Source organism: Pongo abelii, chromosome 4 (genome assembly GCF_028885655.2).
Source record: "Pongo abelii isolate AG06213 chromosome 4, NHGRI_mPonAbe1-v2.0_pri, whole genome shotgun sequence".
Taxonomy (NCBI): Eukaryota; Metazoa; Chordata; class Mammalia; order Primates; family Hominidae; genus Pongo; species Pongo abelii.
Genome location: NC_071989.2, coordinates 181978124 through 181996629, shown reverse-complemented (window position 1 = coordinate 181996629; position 18506 = coordinate 181978124). Strand labels below are relative to the sequence as shown.

Genomic DNA, 18506 nt, shown 5'->3' with positions numbered 1-18506 from the left:
AGAAATGTCGGAAGACAAGAGGGAGAAAGGTGGGAGCAGCATAAGTATGTAGATTTTCTCATCTTCCTCATCTTCCATAGTAAGACCAAAAGATAAAATCAGTAAATCAAATAACAGAGGTATGAGTACATTTTTTAAAGTATTAAGAAAAATAAAAAGGATGGAAATAGAAATATATTTGTCAGCTAGGCGCGGTGGCTCATGCCTGTAATCCCAGCACTTTGGGAGGCTGAGGCAGGCGATCACCTGAGGTCGGCGGATCACCTGAGGTCGGCAGATCACCTGAGGTCGGGAGTTCGAGACCAGCCTGACCAACATGGAGAAACCTCGTCTCTGCTGAAAACACAAAATTAGCCAGGTGTGGTGGCACATGTCTATAATCCCAGCTACTCGGGAGGCTGACGCAGAAGAACCGCTTGAACCCGGCAGGTGGAGGTTGGGGCAAGCCGAGATCATGCCACTGCACACCAGCCTGGGCAACAAGAGTGAAACTCTGTCTCAAAAAAAAAAAAAAAAAAAAAAGGAAAGGAACGGGAGGGGAGGGGAGGAAAAGGAAAAAGAATTTGTCGGCCGGGCGCAGTGACTCACACCTGTAATACCAACACTTTGGGAGGCCAAGGCAGGCAGATCACCTGAGGTCAGGAGTTTGAGACCAGCCTGGCCAACATGGTGAAATCCTGTCTCTACGAAAAATACAAAAAATTAGCCGGGCATGGTGGCGGGTGCCTGTAATCCCAGCTACTCAGGAGGCTGAAGCAGGAGAATTGCTTGAACCCAGGAGGCGGAGATTGCAATGAGTCAAGATTGTGCCACCGCACTCCAGCCTGGGCAACAAGAGTGAAACTCCATCTCAAAAAAAAAAAAAAAAAAAAAAAAAAAAGAAATATATTTGTCATTGCTCACAGGAAGAAGTCAAAAGACATCATAAAAAATATTGGCCGGGCGTGGTGGCTCAGGCCTGTCATCCCAACACTTTGGGAGGCCGAGGTGGGCAGAGCACAGGTCAGGAGTTTGAGACCAGCCTGGCCAACAAGTTGAAACCCTGCCTTTACTAAAAATACAAAAATTAGCTGGGCATGGTGGCAGGCACCTGTAATGCCAGCTACTCAGGAGGCTGAGATAGGAGAACCACTTGAACCTAGGAGGCAGAGGTTGCAGTGAGCTGAGATTGCACTACTGCACTCCAGCCAGGGTGACAGAGCAAGACTCCGTCTCCAAAAAAAAAAAAAAAAAGTGTGTGTGTGTGTGTGTGTGTGTGTATATATATATATATACACACACACACATATATACAAGCTTAACCATGTGATCAAACTTAGCATGACCAATAATGAGATCAATCTGATATTATGTGCCTCTTGACTGATGGAATGAAAAGGATGTATGATGCATTCTTACCAGAAAATCTAACTGCATTTAGTCATGAGGAAACAGATAAATCCAAATGTTGAGACATTTTACAAGACCTGGATTCTTCATAAAAATAAAATAAGATGGGGAGACTGATATAGACTAAAGAAAACAAAAGAAGAGATATAACTAAATGCAATGCATGATCCTCGACTGGATCACACACACAAAAAAAACAAAAAAATGCTATAATGGACATTATTGAGACAACTGGGAAAATGGATTCCATATTAGATATTCTATCAATGTTGAAGCACTAGGATGTGACACTGGCATTGTGGCTAAGAGAATGTCCTTGTTTTCAAGCAATACAGGCTAAAATAGAGACAAAGAATCATGATTTTTACAAGTTATTTTCAAATATTCCCAGTCCAAAATATACATGCAGATAGAGGTAGAAATAAAGCAAATGTAGCAAAATATTAACAACTGGTGAGGGCTGGGTGGGGTGGCTCATGCCTATAATCCCAGTGCTTTGGGAAGCTGAGTCGGAAGGATCACTTGAGCCTAGCCTGGGCAACACAGCAAGAACCCGTCTCTACAAACATAAAAATAAGTTTGCTGCTGGCCACGCAAGCTGGCCCATGCCTGTAATCCCAGCACTTTGGGTGGCCAAGGTGGGCGGATCACTTGGGGTCAGGAGTTTGAGACCAGACTGGCCAACATGGTGAAACCCTGTCTCTACTAAAAATGCAAAAACATTAGCCAGGCATGGTGGTGTACACCCAGTGACTTGGGAGTCAGCTGAGGCAGGAGAATTGCTTAAATCTGCGAGGCAAAGGTTGCAGTGAGCCAAGATCACGCCACTGCACTCCAGCCTGGGAGACAGAGTGAGACTCCATTTCAAAAATAATAATAATAATAAAAATAAATAAATTAGCTGGGCATGGTGGCGCACATCTGTAGTCCTAGCTACTTGGGAGTTGGTGCTGAAAGATCGCTTGAGTCCAGGAGTTGGAGGCTGCAGTGAGCTATGATAGCACCACTGCATTCCAGCCTGGGTGACAGAGCGAGACTGGTTTCTAAAAAAAAAAAGCAATGAATTTTAAAAAACAACGAAAACAATTGGTGAATCTAGTTGAATGAAACATATATATGTTCATCGTACAATTCTTTCTCCTTTTCTATAGGATTAAAATCTTAAATGAAAAGTTGACAGACAAAATAAGTATACATTTTATGTTACAGTTAAAAGCCAACCCACAAGGTAAAAACACAAAGCTTTGCAAATTATCAGAGGATACAAACAAAAGTGAAACCATAATGGATCATATAAAGGCAAAAAAAAAAGGCCACATAAACAAACTCTAGCGGATCTTTTGATGACAGCACTAAAACCAAACATAGATCAATTTTTTAAAAAATGAGCTAAACTCACCTATTAAAGTACAACCTCCAGAATAAATAACAAAGAAAATTCAAATACATGCTACATAAAAAAATCTAGGCCGAGTGCGGTGGCTCTCACCTGTAATCTCAGCACTTTGGGAGGCTGAGGTGGGTGGATCACAAGGTCAGGAGTTTGAGGCCAGCCTGAACAACATGGTGAAACCCCCTCTCTACTACAAATACAAAAATTAGCCAGGCGTGGTGGCATGCGCCTGTAATCCCAGCCACTCGGGAGGCTGAGGCAGGAGAATCGCTTGAACCTGGGAGGCAGAGGTTGCAGTGAACCGAGATCACTCCATTACACTCCAGTCTGGGCGACAGAGCGAGACCGTCTCAAAAAAAAAAAAAAAAAAAAAAAATCTAAGAAAAAATTTTCTGATATCTGAATTAAAATTAAGTTAAATTTTAATTTACCTAAAATATTTTGTGTGTGTGTGGTTTTTTTTTTTGAGATGAGGTCTGTCACTCAGGCTGGAGTACAATGGCACAATCTTGGCTCACTGCAGCCTCCATCTCCTGGGCAAAAGCAATCCTCTCGCCTCAGTCTCCTGAGAAGCTGGGATTACAGGCTCGCATCACCATGCCTGGCTAATTTTTTGTATTTTTTTCTAGAAACGGGGTCTCCTTATGTTGCCCAAACTGGCTTCAAACTCCTGTGCTCAGGTGATCCTCCTGCCTTGGTCTCCCAAAATGTTGAGATTATAGGCATGAGCCACACTGCACCTGGCTAAAATGTTTTAAAAAGATGTAACTGGCCGGGCGCGGTGGCTCACACCTGTAATCCCAGCACTTTGGGAGGCCGAGGCGGGTGGATCACAAGGTCAGGAAATCAAGACCATCCTGGCTGACACGGTGAAACCTCGTCTCTACTAAAAATACAAAAAATTAGCCAGGCGCAGTGGCAGGTGCCTGTAGTCCCAGCTACTCAGGAGGCTGAGGCAGGAGAACCACTTGAACTCGGGAAGTGGAGTTTGCAGTGAGCCGAGATTGCGCCACTGCACTCCAGCCTGGGCGACAGAGCGAGACTCCGTCTCAAAAAAAAACAAAAAACAAAAAAAAGATGTAACTAATATAAAATGATTCAGAGGCAGGCGCGGTGGCTCATGCCTGTCATTCCAGCACTATGGGAGGTCGAGGCGGGTGGATCACGAGGTCAGGAGATGGAGACCATCCTGGCTAACACGGTGAAATCCCGTCTCCAGTAAAAATACAAAAAATTCTCCGGGTGTGGTGGCCGGCGCCTGTAGTCCCAGCTACTCCGGCGGCGGAGGCAGGAGAATGGTGTGAGCCCAGGAGGCGGAGCATGCAGTGAGCCGAGATCAAGCCACTGCACTCCAGCCTGGGGGACAGAGCCAGACTCCGTCTCAAAATAAATAAATAAATAAAATAAAATAAAATGATTCAGAGGGATTGAAAATAAGAGTAGACAAAGGAATACCAAACAAATATAAATAAGATTATAAACAATACCAAACAAATATAATAAGAAAGCTGCATTCGTGATAACACCAGACAAGAAGTGTACTTCGTGATGATAAAAACTGTAATTCATAATGCAGATTTAGTACTAATAAATACTATTCAAACATCCTGACATTCAGAAGCAAAAACACAGAAAATATGAGATGAAACTGAAATACATTACTGGGAACTTTTCTCAGTTCTACACAGAGTAAATGGACTGCCACACCAAAAAAAAAAAAAAAAAAGGAAAAAGCTTAATTAAAAATACCTAGTCAATATGTGGGAATCTTATTATAAAATAGTAAATACATCTTCTTTTAAAACTCCCGCAGAACATTAAAAATTGTAATCTTGTATTAGGCAGCCAAGAAAATCTCAATAAATCCACAAAAAACTGGAGGTCAGTAATACAACTAGAAAACAGTAATGCCTACCTGCTGGGGGAAATTTTAAATCTCTCTCAAAGAATTCTTGGGTTAAAGAGTAAATCAAACCTAAAATTTCAAAGTATTCAGAAAACAATAAAAATGACAAATCAGAACTTACGTCAGAATTTAAATCAGCTAAAGTAGCTCTAAGAAGAAAATTCAAAGGCTGTTATTTATATGAATGGTCAAGAAAGAATAAAAAGAAAAAAATTAAGCATCTAACAACTTAAGTAATTAGAACTGGTAAGTTAAGAGCTGGTTTTGGGGGGAGAAAGTAGAATAACCTATAATGAATCAAGAAATAAGGGAGAACAGACATAAAATAAGAAATGAAAATGGAATACTAACAACAGATACAGAAGAAATCAAAAATCAAATGAAAATGCTTTGCCCACTTTTAATAAATTTGAGGCCCAGGAGGAAGTAATTTTTCAGGAATACATAAATTATCAAAACTAACTCCAGAAGAATTTGTAACCTGACAGAGAAATTACCTTTAAGAAAAATAAACTCAGGCTGGGCGCGGTGGCTCACGCCTGTAATCCCAGCACTTTGGGAGGCTGAGGTGGGTGGATCACGAGGTTAGGAGTTTGAGAACAGCCTGGCCAAGATGATGAAACCCCGCTCTACTAAAAATACAAAAATTAGCTGGGCGCGGTGGCATGCGCCTGTAGTCCCAGCTATTTGGGAGGCTAAGGCAGGAGAATCGCTTGAACCTGGGAGGCGGAGGTTGCAGTGAGCCGAGATCGTGCCACTGCACTCTATCCTGGGTGACACAGCGAGACCCCATCTCAAAAAAAAAAAAAAAAAGAAAAGAAAAGAAAAAGAAACTCAGCTAGGCTCAGTGGCTCATGACTATAGCACTTTGAGAGGCTGAGGTGGGAAGATCACTCGAGGTCAGGACTTTGAGACCAGCCTGGCCAACGTGGCGAAACCCCGTCTCCATTAAAAATACAAAAATTAGCTGCACATGGTGGCACGTGCTACTCAGAAGGCTGAGGCGTAAGAACCACTTGAACCCAGGAGGCGGAGGTTGCAGTGAGTCAAGATAGTGCCACTGCACTCTAGCCTGGGTGACAGAGGGAGACTGTCTCAAAAAAAAAAAAAAAGAAAAAGAAACTCCAACCCATTTAAACTGGTCCAGAGGCAAATTCTGGGAAGACAGCTGTATAGTTGTTGTTATTGTTGTTTTTGAGAAAGGGTCTCACTCTGTTGCCCAGGCTGGAGTGCAGTGGTGCAATCACCCTGCTCATTGAAGCCTTGACCTTCCAGGTTCAGGCTGGTCTTGAACTCCTGACCTCAATCGATCCTCCCACCTCAGCCTCCCAAAGTGTTGGGATTACAGGCATGAGCCACTGTGCTCAGCCACCACATAGATTTTTAATCTTCATTTCCCCATATAAAAACAGAGCAACTAAATGGCAAAACCATAAACCCATGGAAAACATTTACAAGTGATAAGGTATCCCTAGGAACATTCAAGAAGGTGGGACCAAACTACCAAAAGCTGTAAGACATGTATGGCAACAGCATTATCAATACTTATCAATATTTATGTGGATGGGCCAAAAGGAAGTAATGGACCTGAGAACAAAAAAAAATTTCCAAATAGCCAATAGGTTACCCACTGGCAAGTACAGCGAAGTCAACTTGAGAACTGCAGCTAAAGCTGTGAGGGATTTTCTCCAACCCAATATTGAATACAAGGTGAGTACAAGGAGCCCACAGTCAGAAGTGAAGGGGCCCACAGTTGAACCTCTGTGAACTCTGAAAATGGACCAGCCAGGACTCTTGCAGGACAGGAGCAAGCCATGATAAAACAAAAAAAAATTGGCCAGGTGCAGTGGCTCAGGCCTGTAATCCCAATACTTTGGGAGGCCAAGGCGGGCAGATCACTTGATGTTAGGAGTTTGATACTAGCCTGGCCAACATGGTGAAACCCCATCTCCAGTCAAAACACAAAAATCAGCCGGGCATGGTGGTGTGCACCCGTAATCCCAGCTACTGGGGAGGCTGAGGCAGGAAAATCGCTTGAACCTGGGAGGCAGAGGCTGCAGGGAGCCAAGATCACGCCACTGCACTCCAGCCTGGGCGACAGAGTGAGACTCTGTCTCAAAACAAAACAAAAAACCCTGGGGTTGAAATTAACATCGAGCAAGAAAGGAACTAAAGATATGAAACAGAAATGGTCCAAATAAAATGAGGGAGGGGAGCAGAACAAGAAATCTCAGAAAGCCAGGTGTCATTTTTTGTTTTTGTTTCAGAGATGGGTTGCCATGTTGCCCAGGCTGGTCTAGAACTCTTGACCTCACATGATCCTCCTGCCTCAGCCTCCCAAGTGACTGGGATTACAGGAAAAAGCCACCAAACCTGGTGTGCCATGTTTTTTTGTTTTGTTTTGTTCTTTTGAGGAGCCTCGCTCTGTCACCCAAGCCGGAGCGCAGTGGCACAATCTTGGCTCACTGTAACCTCTGCCTCCTGGGTTCAAGCAATTCTCCTGCCTCAGCCTCCCAAGTAGCTGGGACTACAGGCACGTGCCACCACATCCAGCTATTTTTTTGTATTTTTAGTAGAGACGGGGTTTCACCATGTTAGCCAGGATGGTCTCGATCTCCTGACCTCGTGATCTGCCTGCCTCGGCCTCCCAAAGTGCTGGGATTACAGGCGTGAGCCACCATGCCCGGATGCCATGTTTTTAAATGTTAACTGAAAAGCGGAGACTCTGTGAAAAAAGAAAAGCTATTCTGAACCAAACCTTCTTTTAAAAGTTCAGAGGAACTAATTTCACATATATATATGAACAACAGAGAAGTATCAAGGTCAGAATCCCACAACTTTTTCTAAGAAAAAAGAGAATAAAAGACATTAAAGAAAATGGCACGATACATGAAAGAACATAAATCAGAAATAGAATAACTAAGAAATAAGGTGACAGAATTCAGAAAAGAGTTAGAAATACAGGGGAAAATTCCTGAAATTAAAAGGAACCTAAGATCAGCAAGTAATGACAGCAAATATTGCTTTAAGAGGAACAGAAGGTAAAAAGGAGAAATAATGTTAAAAATGAAGAGATAAAAATGATTCAAGAAAAAGTGACACAAGGCAGGAAGATCATTTTAAGTCAGGAGTTCGAGACCAGCCTGGCCAACATGGTGAAACCCCACCTCTACTAAAAAATACAAAAATTAGCCAGGTGTGGTGGCGGGTGCCTGTAATCCCAGCTACTCGGGAGGCTGAGGCAGGAGAATCACTTGAACCTGGGAGGTGGAGGCTGCAGTGAGCTAAGATTGTGCCACTGCACTACTGCCTGGGTGACAGAGCAAAACACTGTCTCAAAAAAAAAAAAAGAAGAAGAAGAAGAAAGAAGAAGAAAAGAGAAAAGAAAGACAGACAAATACTAAAGATGGGCCAAAAAGAGCCAATCTATAGATAATAAGAGTCCCTACAGAAGAAAAGCACAGCAATGGAACAGATCAAACACTAAAAACATTTGAAAGTACCTACTGAAAGAACACAGTATAAACATAAAAATGTCAACTAAAAATGACCAACTCTAAGATATAACCTAGCAAAATCACTGGTATTTAAAGAAAAAATCCTTTTGGCACCTAAGCAAAAACAGCAAAGTACTTATAAGGAAAAAATAATTAGTCAATATTGGCTTTTCTTTTTTCTTTTCTTTTTTTTTTTTTTTTTTTTTGAGACAGAGTTTTGCTCTGTCACCCAGGCTAGAGTGCAGTGGTGTAATCTTGACTCACTGCAACCTCCACCCCTCCTGCATTCAAGCGATTCCCCTGCCTCAGCCTCCCAAGTACCTGGGATTACAGGTGTCTGCCACCACGCCTAGCTAATTTTTGTATTTTTAGTAGAGACGGGGTATTACCATGTTGGCCAGGCTGGTCTCGAACTCCTGACCTCAAATGATCCGCCTGCCTTGGCCTCCCGAAGTGTTGGGATTACAGGCATGAGCCACCACGCCCAGCCAGTATTAGCTCTTCTATAGCAACACTTTATGCCAAAAGAAAATGGAGACTCATATTCAAGATACTCAAGGAAAGAAAATATGAGTTGAGGATTTTATACCTGGTAAAACTGACTTTCAAGTGTAAAGGAGTAGTACATAAGCTTACCAAACATATAGATGTTTACATTAAAAAATAAAAAGGTAAAAATAACTTTTTCTTGTAATGTTAAATTTCCCCCTGTAGCTAATAAAGGAAGAATAAAAATGCTTTTAAAAATAAAAGGAAAGAAAAGAAAGAAATTCTATGAAAGAACACATAAAAAATTAAAATAGCATCAACCCATTTGAAGAAAAAGTCAAGCACAGAATTAACCCATACAGAAGCAGGAGGTAAGTGATTGCTGAGGAAAATACTGGTGTTTAGGGTCTACTCTTCACCTGATTGTTTTCAATATAAATATACTTTTGTTCAAGAAAAACATTTGAATGCCTTGGATGCTACTGTCTGTCAGTGACTTTCTCCTACAGCAGCTGAGCTGGTCCTCATGTCTATGTCTATACTAGCTAGCTCTCTCTTCCCTGTTGGCTCTCAGTTGGCCTGACGTCTAGATCCCTGCCTCTCTGATCCTCTCCACATTGTGCAATCTGTTCAGGGATGGGAAACCAGAGAGCCAAGTTTGTGGGAATCCTGTGAAATGCATTACTAAGTAAAACAAGTAAGAATCTCTACACTAAAGTGCAAACTGCAGGCTTGACAGCTCTGGGACCTTTTGTCCTCCATGAAAGGTTAAAGTTGCTAGAAGTTTGTTTTTCTTAAATGTTAAAATAGTTTCATGATTAAGTCTAAATTACAAGTTGTGGTCACCTGCAGCACATGTTTATGAACACTAAATCTCAAAAGATAAAATTACTCATAAAGGAGAGTAATTACAATGAGAGCACTTGAGTTTTTCCTTAAACTAAAAGAACTTTTAATATCCCCTTAAATCATACATCTTATACATGTTATTAATTGTTATGAATTTATCTCATATTCTTCTTACCGAGAGTATCTTTAATGAGGATTTCAAGCTTCTGCCCCATGTTGGGTCCTCTCTCATCTCTTGGATTCTGTACCCGGTTTACAATCTCTTGCTTGATGGAGTTGATTACAAACAATAAATTATCTGTAAGACAGAACAAAACACTTGGAATATGTCACTACCATGAAAGACCTTCCTTCTAATTATGTAATAACAGATAATTAAGAAATGGAGAATGTGTAAGAAAGCATTAAGCAGTGATGATTATAAGCAGCTCCTATACAAAGAGACTAATTTCAAATGATGTGGCACTTGTTTTTAAAAAATATCTCAAGATTAGCCAGGCGCAGTGACTCACGCCTGTAATCTCAACACTTTGGGAGACCAAGGCAGGTGGATTGCATGAGGTCAGGAGTTCGAGACCAGCCTGGCCAAATGGTGAAACCCTGTGTCTAATAAAACCACGAAAATTAGCCAGGTGTGGTGGCATGTGCCTATAGTGACAGCTATTCCAGAGGCTGAGGAAGGAGAATTACCTGAACCCAGGAGGTGGAGGTTGCAGTGAGCCAAGATCTTGCCACTGCACTCCAGCCTGGGCGAACAGAGCAAGACTCCATCTCAAAAAACAACAACAACAATAGCAGCAAACAACAACAACAACAAAACCCTCAAGATTACTGGGTATGCACTTTTGATAACACACTGTAGCCAGGTGTGGTGGTGTGCACCTGCAGTCCCAGCTACTTGGGAGGCTGAGGCAGGAGAATGGCTTTAGCCCAGGAGTTGCAGGCAGCTAGGATGGTGACTGTGAATAGCCGCTGTGCTCCAGCCTAGGTACCACAGTGAGACCCCATCTCCAACTAAAAAAAACGGCAAGGAAAAAAGACAACACACTGTAGACATGCATTGATGCCCACTATCCTATAAGCAACTTGCCCTACTTGTCTTCATTGCTTTAAGACCTGATAGTGCCTGCTATATCGAATCACAGGACCTTAGTAAATGTTTATTAAATAAATCAAACCAAGTCCCTCAAAAACAAAAGCTTTAAAAACAGATTTCCCCACCTTGAAAAGCTTTAAAACAAAACAGAACAAAAAGCAAGTTAAGGCTGGGCGCAGTGGCTCACACCTGTAATCCCAGCACTTTGGGAGGCCAAGGCTGGCGGATCACGGGGTCAGGAGATAGAGACCATCCTGGCTAACGTGGTGAAACTCTGTCTCTATTAAAAATACAAAAAATTAGTTGGGAGTGGTGGCGGGTGCCTGTAGTCCCAGCTACTCAGGAGGCTGAGGCAGGAGAATAGCCTGAACTCAGGAGGCGGAGCTTGCAGTGAGCCGAGACTGTGCCACTGTACTCCAGCCTGGATGACAGAGCAAGACTCCATCTCAAAAAAAAAAGCAAGTTAACTCAAAGTAAGTAAAGGAGGGAAATAATAAAGAGCAGAAATGTATGTAACAGAAAACAAATACACATAAGGAAAATTAACAAAGCCAAAAGCTGGTTCTTTGAAATGATCAACAACACTGACAACCCCCTACCCAGGTAGATCCATCATGAAAAATAAGAGACAACACCAATCACTCATATCTGTAACGAAAAAGGTGTTATCACTTTAGAATCTACAGATATTAAAAGGATAATAAGAAAATATGGTGCTAACAAATTTAACAATTTGGGTGAAATGAACAAATTTCTTGAAAACACAATTTAAAATCCACATAAGAAGCCAGGAAGGCCAGGCGCGGTGGCTCATGCCTGTAATCCCAGTACTTTGGGAGGCCGAGGCGGGTGGATCACCCGAGGTCAGAAGTTCAAGACCAGCCTAGCCAACATGACACAACCCCATCTCTAATAAAATATAAAAATTAGCTGGGCTTGGTGGCAGGTGCCCGTAATCCCACCTACTCAGGAGGCTGAGGCAAGAAAGTCGCTTGAACCTGGGAGGCGGAGGTTATGGTGAGCTGTGATTGTACCACTGCACTCCAGCCTGGGCAACAAGCAAGACTCCATCTCAAAAAAAAAAAAAAAAGAAGAGGCTCAGGCACGGTGGCTCACATCTGTAATCCCAGCACTTTGGGAGGCCGAGATGGGTAGATCACTTGAGGCCAGGCATTCCAGACCAGCCTGGCCAACACAGTGAAACCCCACCTATACTAAAAATAAAAATAATTAGCCAGGCATGGTGGTGCATGCCTGTAATCCCAGCTACTCAGGAGACTGAGGCATGAGAATTGCTTGAACCCGGGAGGCAGAGGTTGCAGTGAGCTGAGATCGTGCCACTGCACTCCAGCCTGAGCAACAGAGTGAGACACTGTCTCAAAAAAAAAAAAGAAAGAAAGAAAAAGAAAACCCATACAAGAAGAAATAAAGCATCTGAATAGCTTTTTCTAGTAAAAGAACTGAAATTACCAAATATCTTCCCCAAAAAAAGAACCCAGAAGGTTTTAATAGCAAATTCTATCATAGATACAATGAAGAAATAAAATTGATCTTATAAAACTTTGTCAAACAAAAAAGAAAGAGAGATCATGGTCCAATTAATTCTATAAGGCCAGTATAGCCCTAGTACTAAAACCTTATAAAAAAAGAAAATAAAAATCATAGACCAATATCCCTCCTGAATGTAGACACAAAATCCTTAACAAAGCATTAACAATGGAATCCAACATATTAGAATAGAATAATATGAAATATTAGCAATAGATTCCAATATAAAAAGGAAGATATATCATAACCAAGTAGCGTTTATTCCAAGAATGCAAGGTTGGCTTAACATCCAAATATTAACAAATGTAATTTGCCACTTTAACAGGTGAATATGTGCTGTATTAACAGAATAAAAGAGAACAATACATGATTGTTCCAATAGATGCAAAAAAATCATCAACACCCATTCATAATAAACAAAACTAGAAATAGAAGGAAATTTTCTCAAAATGATAAAGGGCATCTCATCTACAAAAAAGCACAACACAAACATCATACCTAAAGATAAAAGGTTTCCTCTGAGATTGTAAACAAGGCAATCACCACTCTATTTGATATCGTGGCTGTTCTAGACATTTTGATAAGGCAGAAAAACAAAAGCCATAAAGATCAGAAAGGAATAAATAAAACCATTCCTATTTGCAGATGATGACTGTGTCAGCAGAAAATCCCAGGGAATCTACATACCTACTACTGGAACTAAGAGTAATACACAAAAATATGTTTTATATATTAATACCAAAGAACTCAAAATTTCAAAAGCAATTCCATTTACAGAAGCACTAAAAAACATAAAATACTCAGGACTACATCTAATAAAAGATGTTTGAGCACTCTACACTGAACACCGTAAAAGATGACAGAGAGAAACTAAAGAAGACTTAGCTAGATAGAGAGAGATACCAGGTCCATGGATCGGAAAACTCCATTTTAAGATAGTAATTCTCTCCAAATAGATGTAAAGATTCAAAGCAATCCCAATTAAAATTCCAGTAAGCTTTTCTGTAAAAGGGGATAAAGTAATTTGAAAATCTATATAGACATGCAAAAGACCTGTAATAGCCAAAACAGATTTAAACAAAAAGAGCAAAATTGGAGGTCTAACAAGAACTAGCCCTACCTGACTTAGAGATTTACAGTAATCAAGACAGTTCTGTACAGTGATCAAGACCCCACAATGGCTCATGCCTGTAATCCCAGCTCTTTGTGAGGCCAAGATGGGATGATCACTTGAGCCCAGGAGTTCGAGGCAAGACAGCGAGACCTCATCTATGTTTTTTTTTAATCTTTTTTTCTTTTTTAAAAATAATTTAAATAGAGACAGGGGTCTCACTATGTTAGCCAGGTTCATCTTGAATTCTTGGCCTCAAGCGATCCTCCCAATTGACCTCCCAAAGTGCTAGGATTACAGGCATAAGCCACCACGTCCAGCCCCATCTCTATTTAAAAAAAAAAAAAAAAGTTTTGTATCCACATAAAGGAAGATAAATGTATCAACGAAACAGAATACAATATCTAGAAGTAAACCCATAAATATATGGTCTATTGACTGAACAAAGGTGCAAAAACAATTCAATGGGGAAGGGAAAGTCTTTTCAATGTATGATGCTTGATCAACCAGATATTTATATGGGAAAATATGAACATCATCTTTTACCTTATACCATATGCAAAAATTGACCTAAAACAGATCATAAGCCTAAATGCAAAACCTAAAACTATGTAAATGCTAAGAAAATAAAAATAAAAGAAAAGATTTGTAAATGCTGGAGTTGGCAAAGGTTTCTTACAACACAAAACATCATGAAATATAAAAAAAACTGACAAATTGATTCATCAAAATTAAAAATGTTTGATCTTTGAAAGATGCCAATGAGGGCCAGGCATGGTGGCTCATGCCTGTAATCCCACCCAGCACTTTGGGAGGCCGAGGCAGGTGGATCACTTGAGGCCAGGAGTTCGAAACCAGCCTGGCCAACATGGCATAACCCTGTCTCTACTAAAATTACAAAAATCAGGCCAGGCGCCCTGGCTCACACCTGTAATCCCAGCACTTTGGGAGGCCGAGGCAGGCGGATCATAAGATGAGGAGATCGAGACCATCCTGGCTAACATGGTGAAACCCTGTCTCTACTAAAAATACAAAAAAATTAGCTGGGCGTGGTGGCAGGCGCCTGTAGTCCCAGCCACCTGGGAGGCTGAGGCAGGAGAATGGCGTGAACCTGGGAGGCGGAGCTTGCAGTGAGCCGAGATCGCACCACTGCACTCCAGCCTGGGCAACAGACTGAGACTTTGTCTCAAAAAAAAAAAAAAAAAAAAAAAACAGTTGGGTGTGGTGGTGCATGCCTGTAATCCCAGCTACTTGGGAGGCTGAGGCACGAGAATCGCTTGAACCTGGGAGGCAGAGGTTGCAGTGAGCTGAGATCGCACCATTGGACTCCAGCCTGGACAACAGAGCGAGGAAAGATAAGAAAGATAGAAAGATGGAAGGAGAGGGAGGGGAGGGGAGGAGAGGAGAGGGAGAGAAAGAGAAAGAGAGAGGGGAGAGAGAGAGAGAGAGAAAGAGAGAGAGAGAGGAGAGAGAGAAGGAAGGAAGGAAGGAGAGAAGGAGGGAGGGAGGGAGGAGGGGAGGGGAAGGGAGGAGGGGAGGGGAAGGGAGGAGGGGAGGAGAGGGGAGGAGGGGAGGGGAGGAGGGGAGGGGAGGAGGGGAGGGGGAGGGAGGGAGGGGAGTGGAGAGGGGGGAGTGGAGGGGAGGGGGAGGGGGAGGGGACAGGGGGGAGGGGAGGGGGAGGGGGAGGGGACAGGGGGGAGGGGAGGGGGAGGGGGAGGGGAGAGGGGGGAGGGGAGGGGGGAGGGGAGGGGGGAGGGGGAGGGGAGGGGGGAGGGGAGGGGGGAGGGGAGGGGGAGGGGGAGGGGAGGGGGAGGGGAGGGGGGAGGGGAGGGGGGAGGGGAGGGGGGAGGGGAGGGGGGAGGGGGGGGGGGGAGGGGGAGGGGAGGGGGAGGGGAGGGGGGAGGGGAGGGGGGAGGGGAGGGGGGAGGGGAGGGGGGAGGGGGAGGGGAGGGGGGAGGGGGAGGGGAGGGGGGAGGGGGGAGGGGGGAGGGGAGGGGGAGGGGAGGGGGGAGGGGAGGGGGGAGGGGAGGGGGAGGGGAGGGGGGAGGGGAGGGGGGAGGGGAGGGGGAGGGGAGGGGGGAGGGGAGGGGAGGGGGGAGGGGAGGGGGAGGGGAGGGGAGGCGAAAAGGAAAAGAAAAAGGAAAAGGAAAGGAAAAGACGCCAATGAGGAAAGCAAAAAGCCAAGCCAAAGAACTTATATCCAGAATAAAGAACATTTATTTATTTACTTACTTTTTTTTTTTTTTTTTTTTGAGACAGTTTCACTCTTGTTGCCCAGGCTGGAGTGCAATGGCACAATCTCAGCTCACTGCAACCACACCTCCCGGGTTCAAGTGATTCTCCTCCCTCAGCCTCACGAGTACCTAGGATTACAGGTGCTCACCACCAAGCCTGGCTAATTTTTTGTATTTTTAGTAGAGACGGGATTTCACTATGCTGGCCAGGCTGGTCTCGAACTCCTGACCTCAGGTGATCGACCCATCTCAGCCTCCCAAAGTGCTAAGATTACAGGTATGAGCCACTGAGACCGGCCTAGAATAAAGAACCTTTAGAAGAGAAACCAATTTTTTTAAATGGCAAAATATTTGAACAGACACTTCACAAAAGAAAACATATGAACAGCCAATAAGCACAGGAAAGAGGCTCAATGTTATTAATCAGAGAAATGAAAAGTTAAGACCACAATGAGATACCATCACACACCTATTAGATTTGTAAAAATAAGAAGATAGGCCCTGCCATGTGTTGGCAAGGCTGTGGACCAACTAGAACCCTCCTACACTGTTTTTAAGAATGCAAAACGGCACAGTCAGTTTGTAAAACAGTTTAGCAGTTTCTTATAAAAGTAAATATACACTTATCTTATGAATCAATCATTCTACATCTAGGTATTTAACCAAGAGAAATTAAAACATATGTCTACCCAAATACTTATACACAAATACTCACAGCCCCGTGGTTATAGCCAAAAACTTGAAACAACCTAAGTATCCATCAAAAGGTGAAGAGATAAACAAATTGTAGTACATCCATACAATGAAATACTAGTTAGCAATAAAAAGGATCTAACTATTGATACAGGTAACAACATGGAGGAATTTTTAAATAATTATGCTGAGTGAAAGTAGCCAGGCAAAAATGTAAACATATTGTGATTCCATTAATGTAAGATCTTAGAAAAATGTAAATTACTCTATAGTGACAGAAAGCAGATTGAGGCTATCCAGGGATAGGAGTGGAGAGCAGAATGACTTACAAAGGGGCACTAGGAATCTTTTGGAGGTAATGGAAATATTCATTATCTTGATTGTTTCACATATGTATGCGTATATGTAAACCAATGTGTAGAGGTACTGTACTTCAATTATACCTCGGTAAAGCTGTGAGGAAAACACATTTTTTATTTCAGCACACAGAATTCCTACAGTCTGAAATTAATGTCTACCTCTTCAGAGACTGCCTTGGTGATTTGAGGTTTTTGTTCTGTTTTTAAAGAGATGGGGTATTTCTCTATCATCCAGCCTGGTCTCAAACAATCCTCCCACCTCAGCCTCCTGAGTAACTGGGATTACAGAAGCATGCCACAATGCCTGGTGTAAAAACCAGTGATTTGTTATTTTTCATCTAGCAATACTGAGAAGGGGCCAATCTAAACTGCAGTTGAAAAGGAAAGTGAGAGGGACAATTTAAAACTACATTCAGGGGCCGGGCGCGGTGGTTCATGCCTGTAATCCCAGCACTTTGGGAGGCTGAGGCAGGCGGATCACGGGGTCAGGAGATCAAGACCATCCTGGCTAACACGGTGAAACCCCGTCTCTACTAAAAATACAAAAAAAAATTAGCTGCGGGTGGTGGCAGGCGCCTGTAGTCCCAGCTACTTGGGAGGCTGAGGCATGAGAATGGCATGAATCTGGGAGGCGGAGCTTGCAGTGAGCTGAGATTGCACCACTGCACTCCAGCTTGGGCAACAGAGCGAGACTCCGTCTCAAAAAAAACAAACCAAAACAAAACAAAACTACATTCAGGGCCAATATATGTAAAATGTGTCACTGAACAAGGAAAGTACAGCTAACCTCCTATATCACTTGAAACAAAAAAATCTGTGTTTCTTCTCCATGAATAATTGAAAGAGAAGACTACTTACTCAAGGATATTTGCATAAAGGCTAGACTTAGGGAAAACAATGGGGTTCTCCCATATTCAACAGGTTAAAAGTAAATAAAGTTACTTTTAAAAGAGAAAACACGGTGGACACAGTGGCTCATGCCTGTAATCCCAGCACTTTGGGAGGCCGAGGCAGGCAGATTACCTGAGGTCGGGACTTCGACACCAGCCTGACCAACATGAAGAAACCCTGTCTCTACTAAAAATACAAAATTAGCCAGGCATAGTGGTGCATGCCTGTAATCCTAGCTACTCGGGAGGCTTGAGGCAAGAGAATCGCTTGAACCCAGGAGGCGGAGGTTGCGGTGAGCCGAGATCGCGCCACTGCACTCCAGCCCGGCAACAAGAGTGAAACTCTGTCTCAAAGACAAAAAAAAAAAGAAAAGAAAAAGAAAAAACACTATAAAATCTAAAGTAAAACTGAGCAGAATAGTTCTTCTCAAGCCTTGACAGTGTCCAAGCACATTACGGGGCAGGGAGAGAAAAGGGAAAGGGCTCTCATGCTACCGCAAACCTCTGGTTTAGGAAATAGAAGCACCTGGCTCTCAGAAATTGAGTTCAAACATTCAACTCATAAACAGATCCTCCTCCTCTGATGCCATATTCATCAAGGGATTTTCTGGTTTTAATGTTTCCATATAGCTTTCCTTAGGGACAAAATACGTCAGTCAGGGTGAAGAGCTAACAGTTCTATTTCTCATTCTGAGTCAACAAGTTTCCACAGGATTCACACAGCAGTCTCCAGTGAGCTTTGTCAGGAGGAATCAATAGAAGGAAGTTTGGTGGGATAGGATGAGATGAGTAGTATAGTGGGCCCCTGAAGCTAGTCCCTGGAACAATGCCAGTTCATGACATATTAAAAATGATAAAGACAACAGAGTACATTTTTCATAAAGCTAAATTTATTTTCTATTATGAGATTATGCCCTTCTCAAATTTTTAATACTAAAATATCCTTCCTTATATGAAATTATAGTAATAGTAGATGATGTTCTTTTTAATGTTCTCACTTGGCAAAATATAAAGTTGGTAAGCCTATATTCTCAAGTCTCAAAATATTTTTC

At 42.7% G+C, this 18506-nt stretch overlaps 1 protein-coding gene across 12 annotated transcripts in view; it reads right to left on the bottom strand.

Annotated features, from left to right (window-relative positions):
- The window catches only part of CREBRF (CREB3 regulatory factor), an 80718-nt gene that overhangs the window by 4628 nt on the left and 57584 nt on the right, over nt 1-18506 (bottom strand). For all 12 annotated transcript variants that reach the window (XM_063724403.1, XM_054556242.1, XM_024246983.2 and 9 more), the window contains one exon: nt 9699-9821. In XM_063724403.1, coding sequence (XP_063580473.1) covers nt 9699-9821 — 123 coding nt within the window. The remainder of the gene's footprint in view (nt 1-9698; nt 9822-18506) is intronic.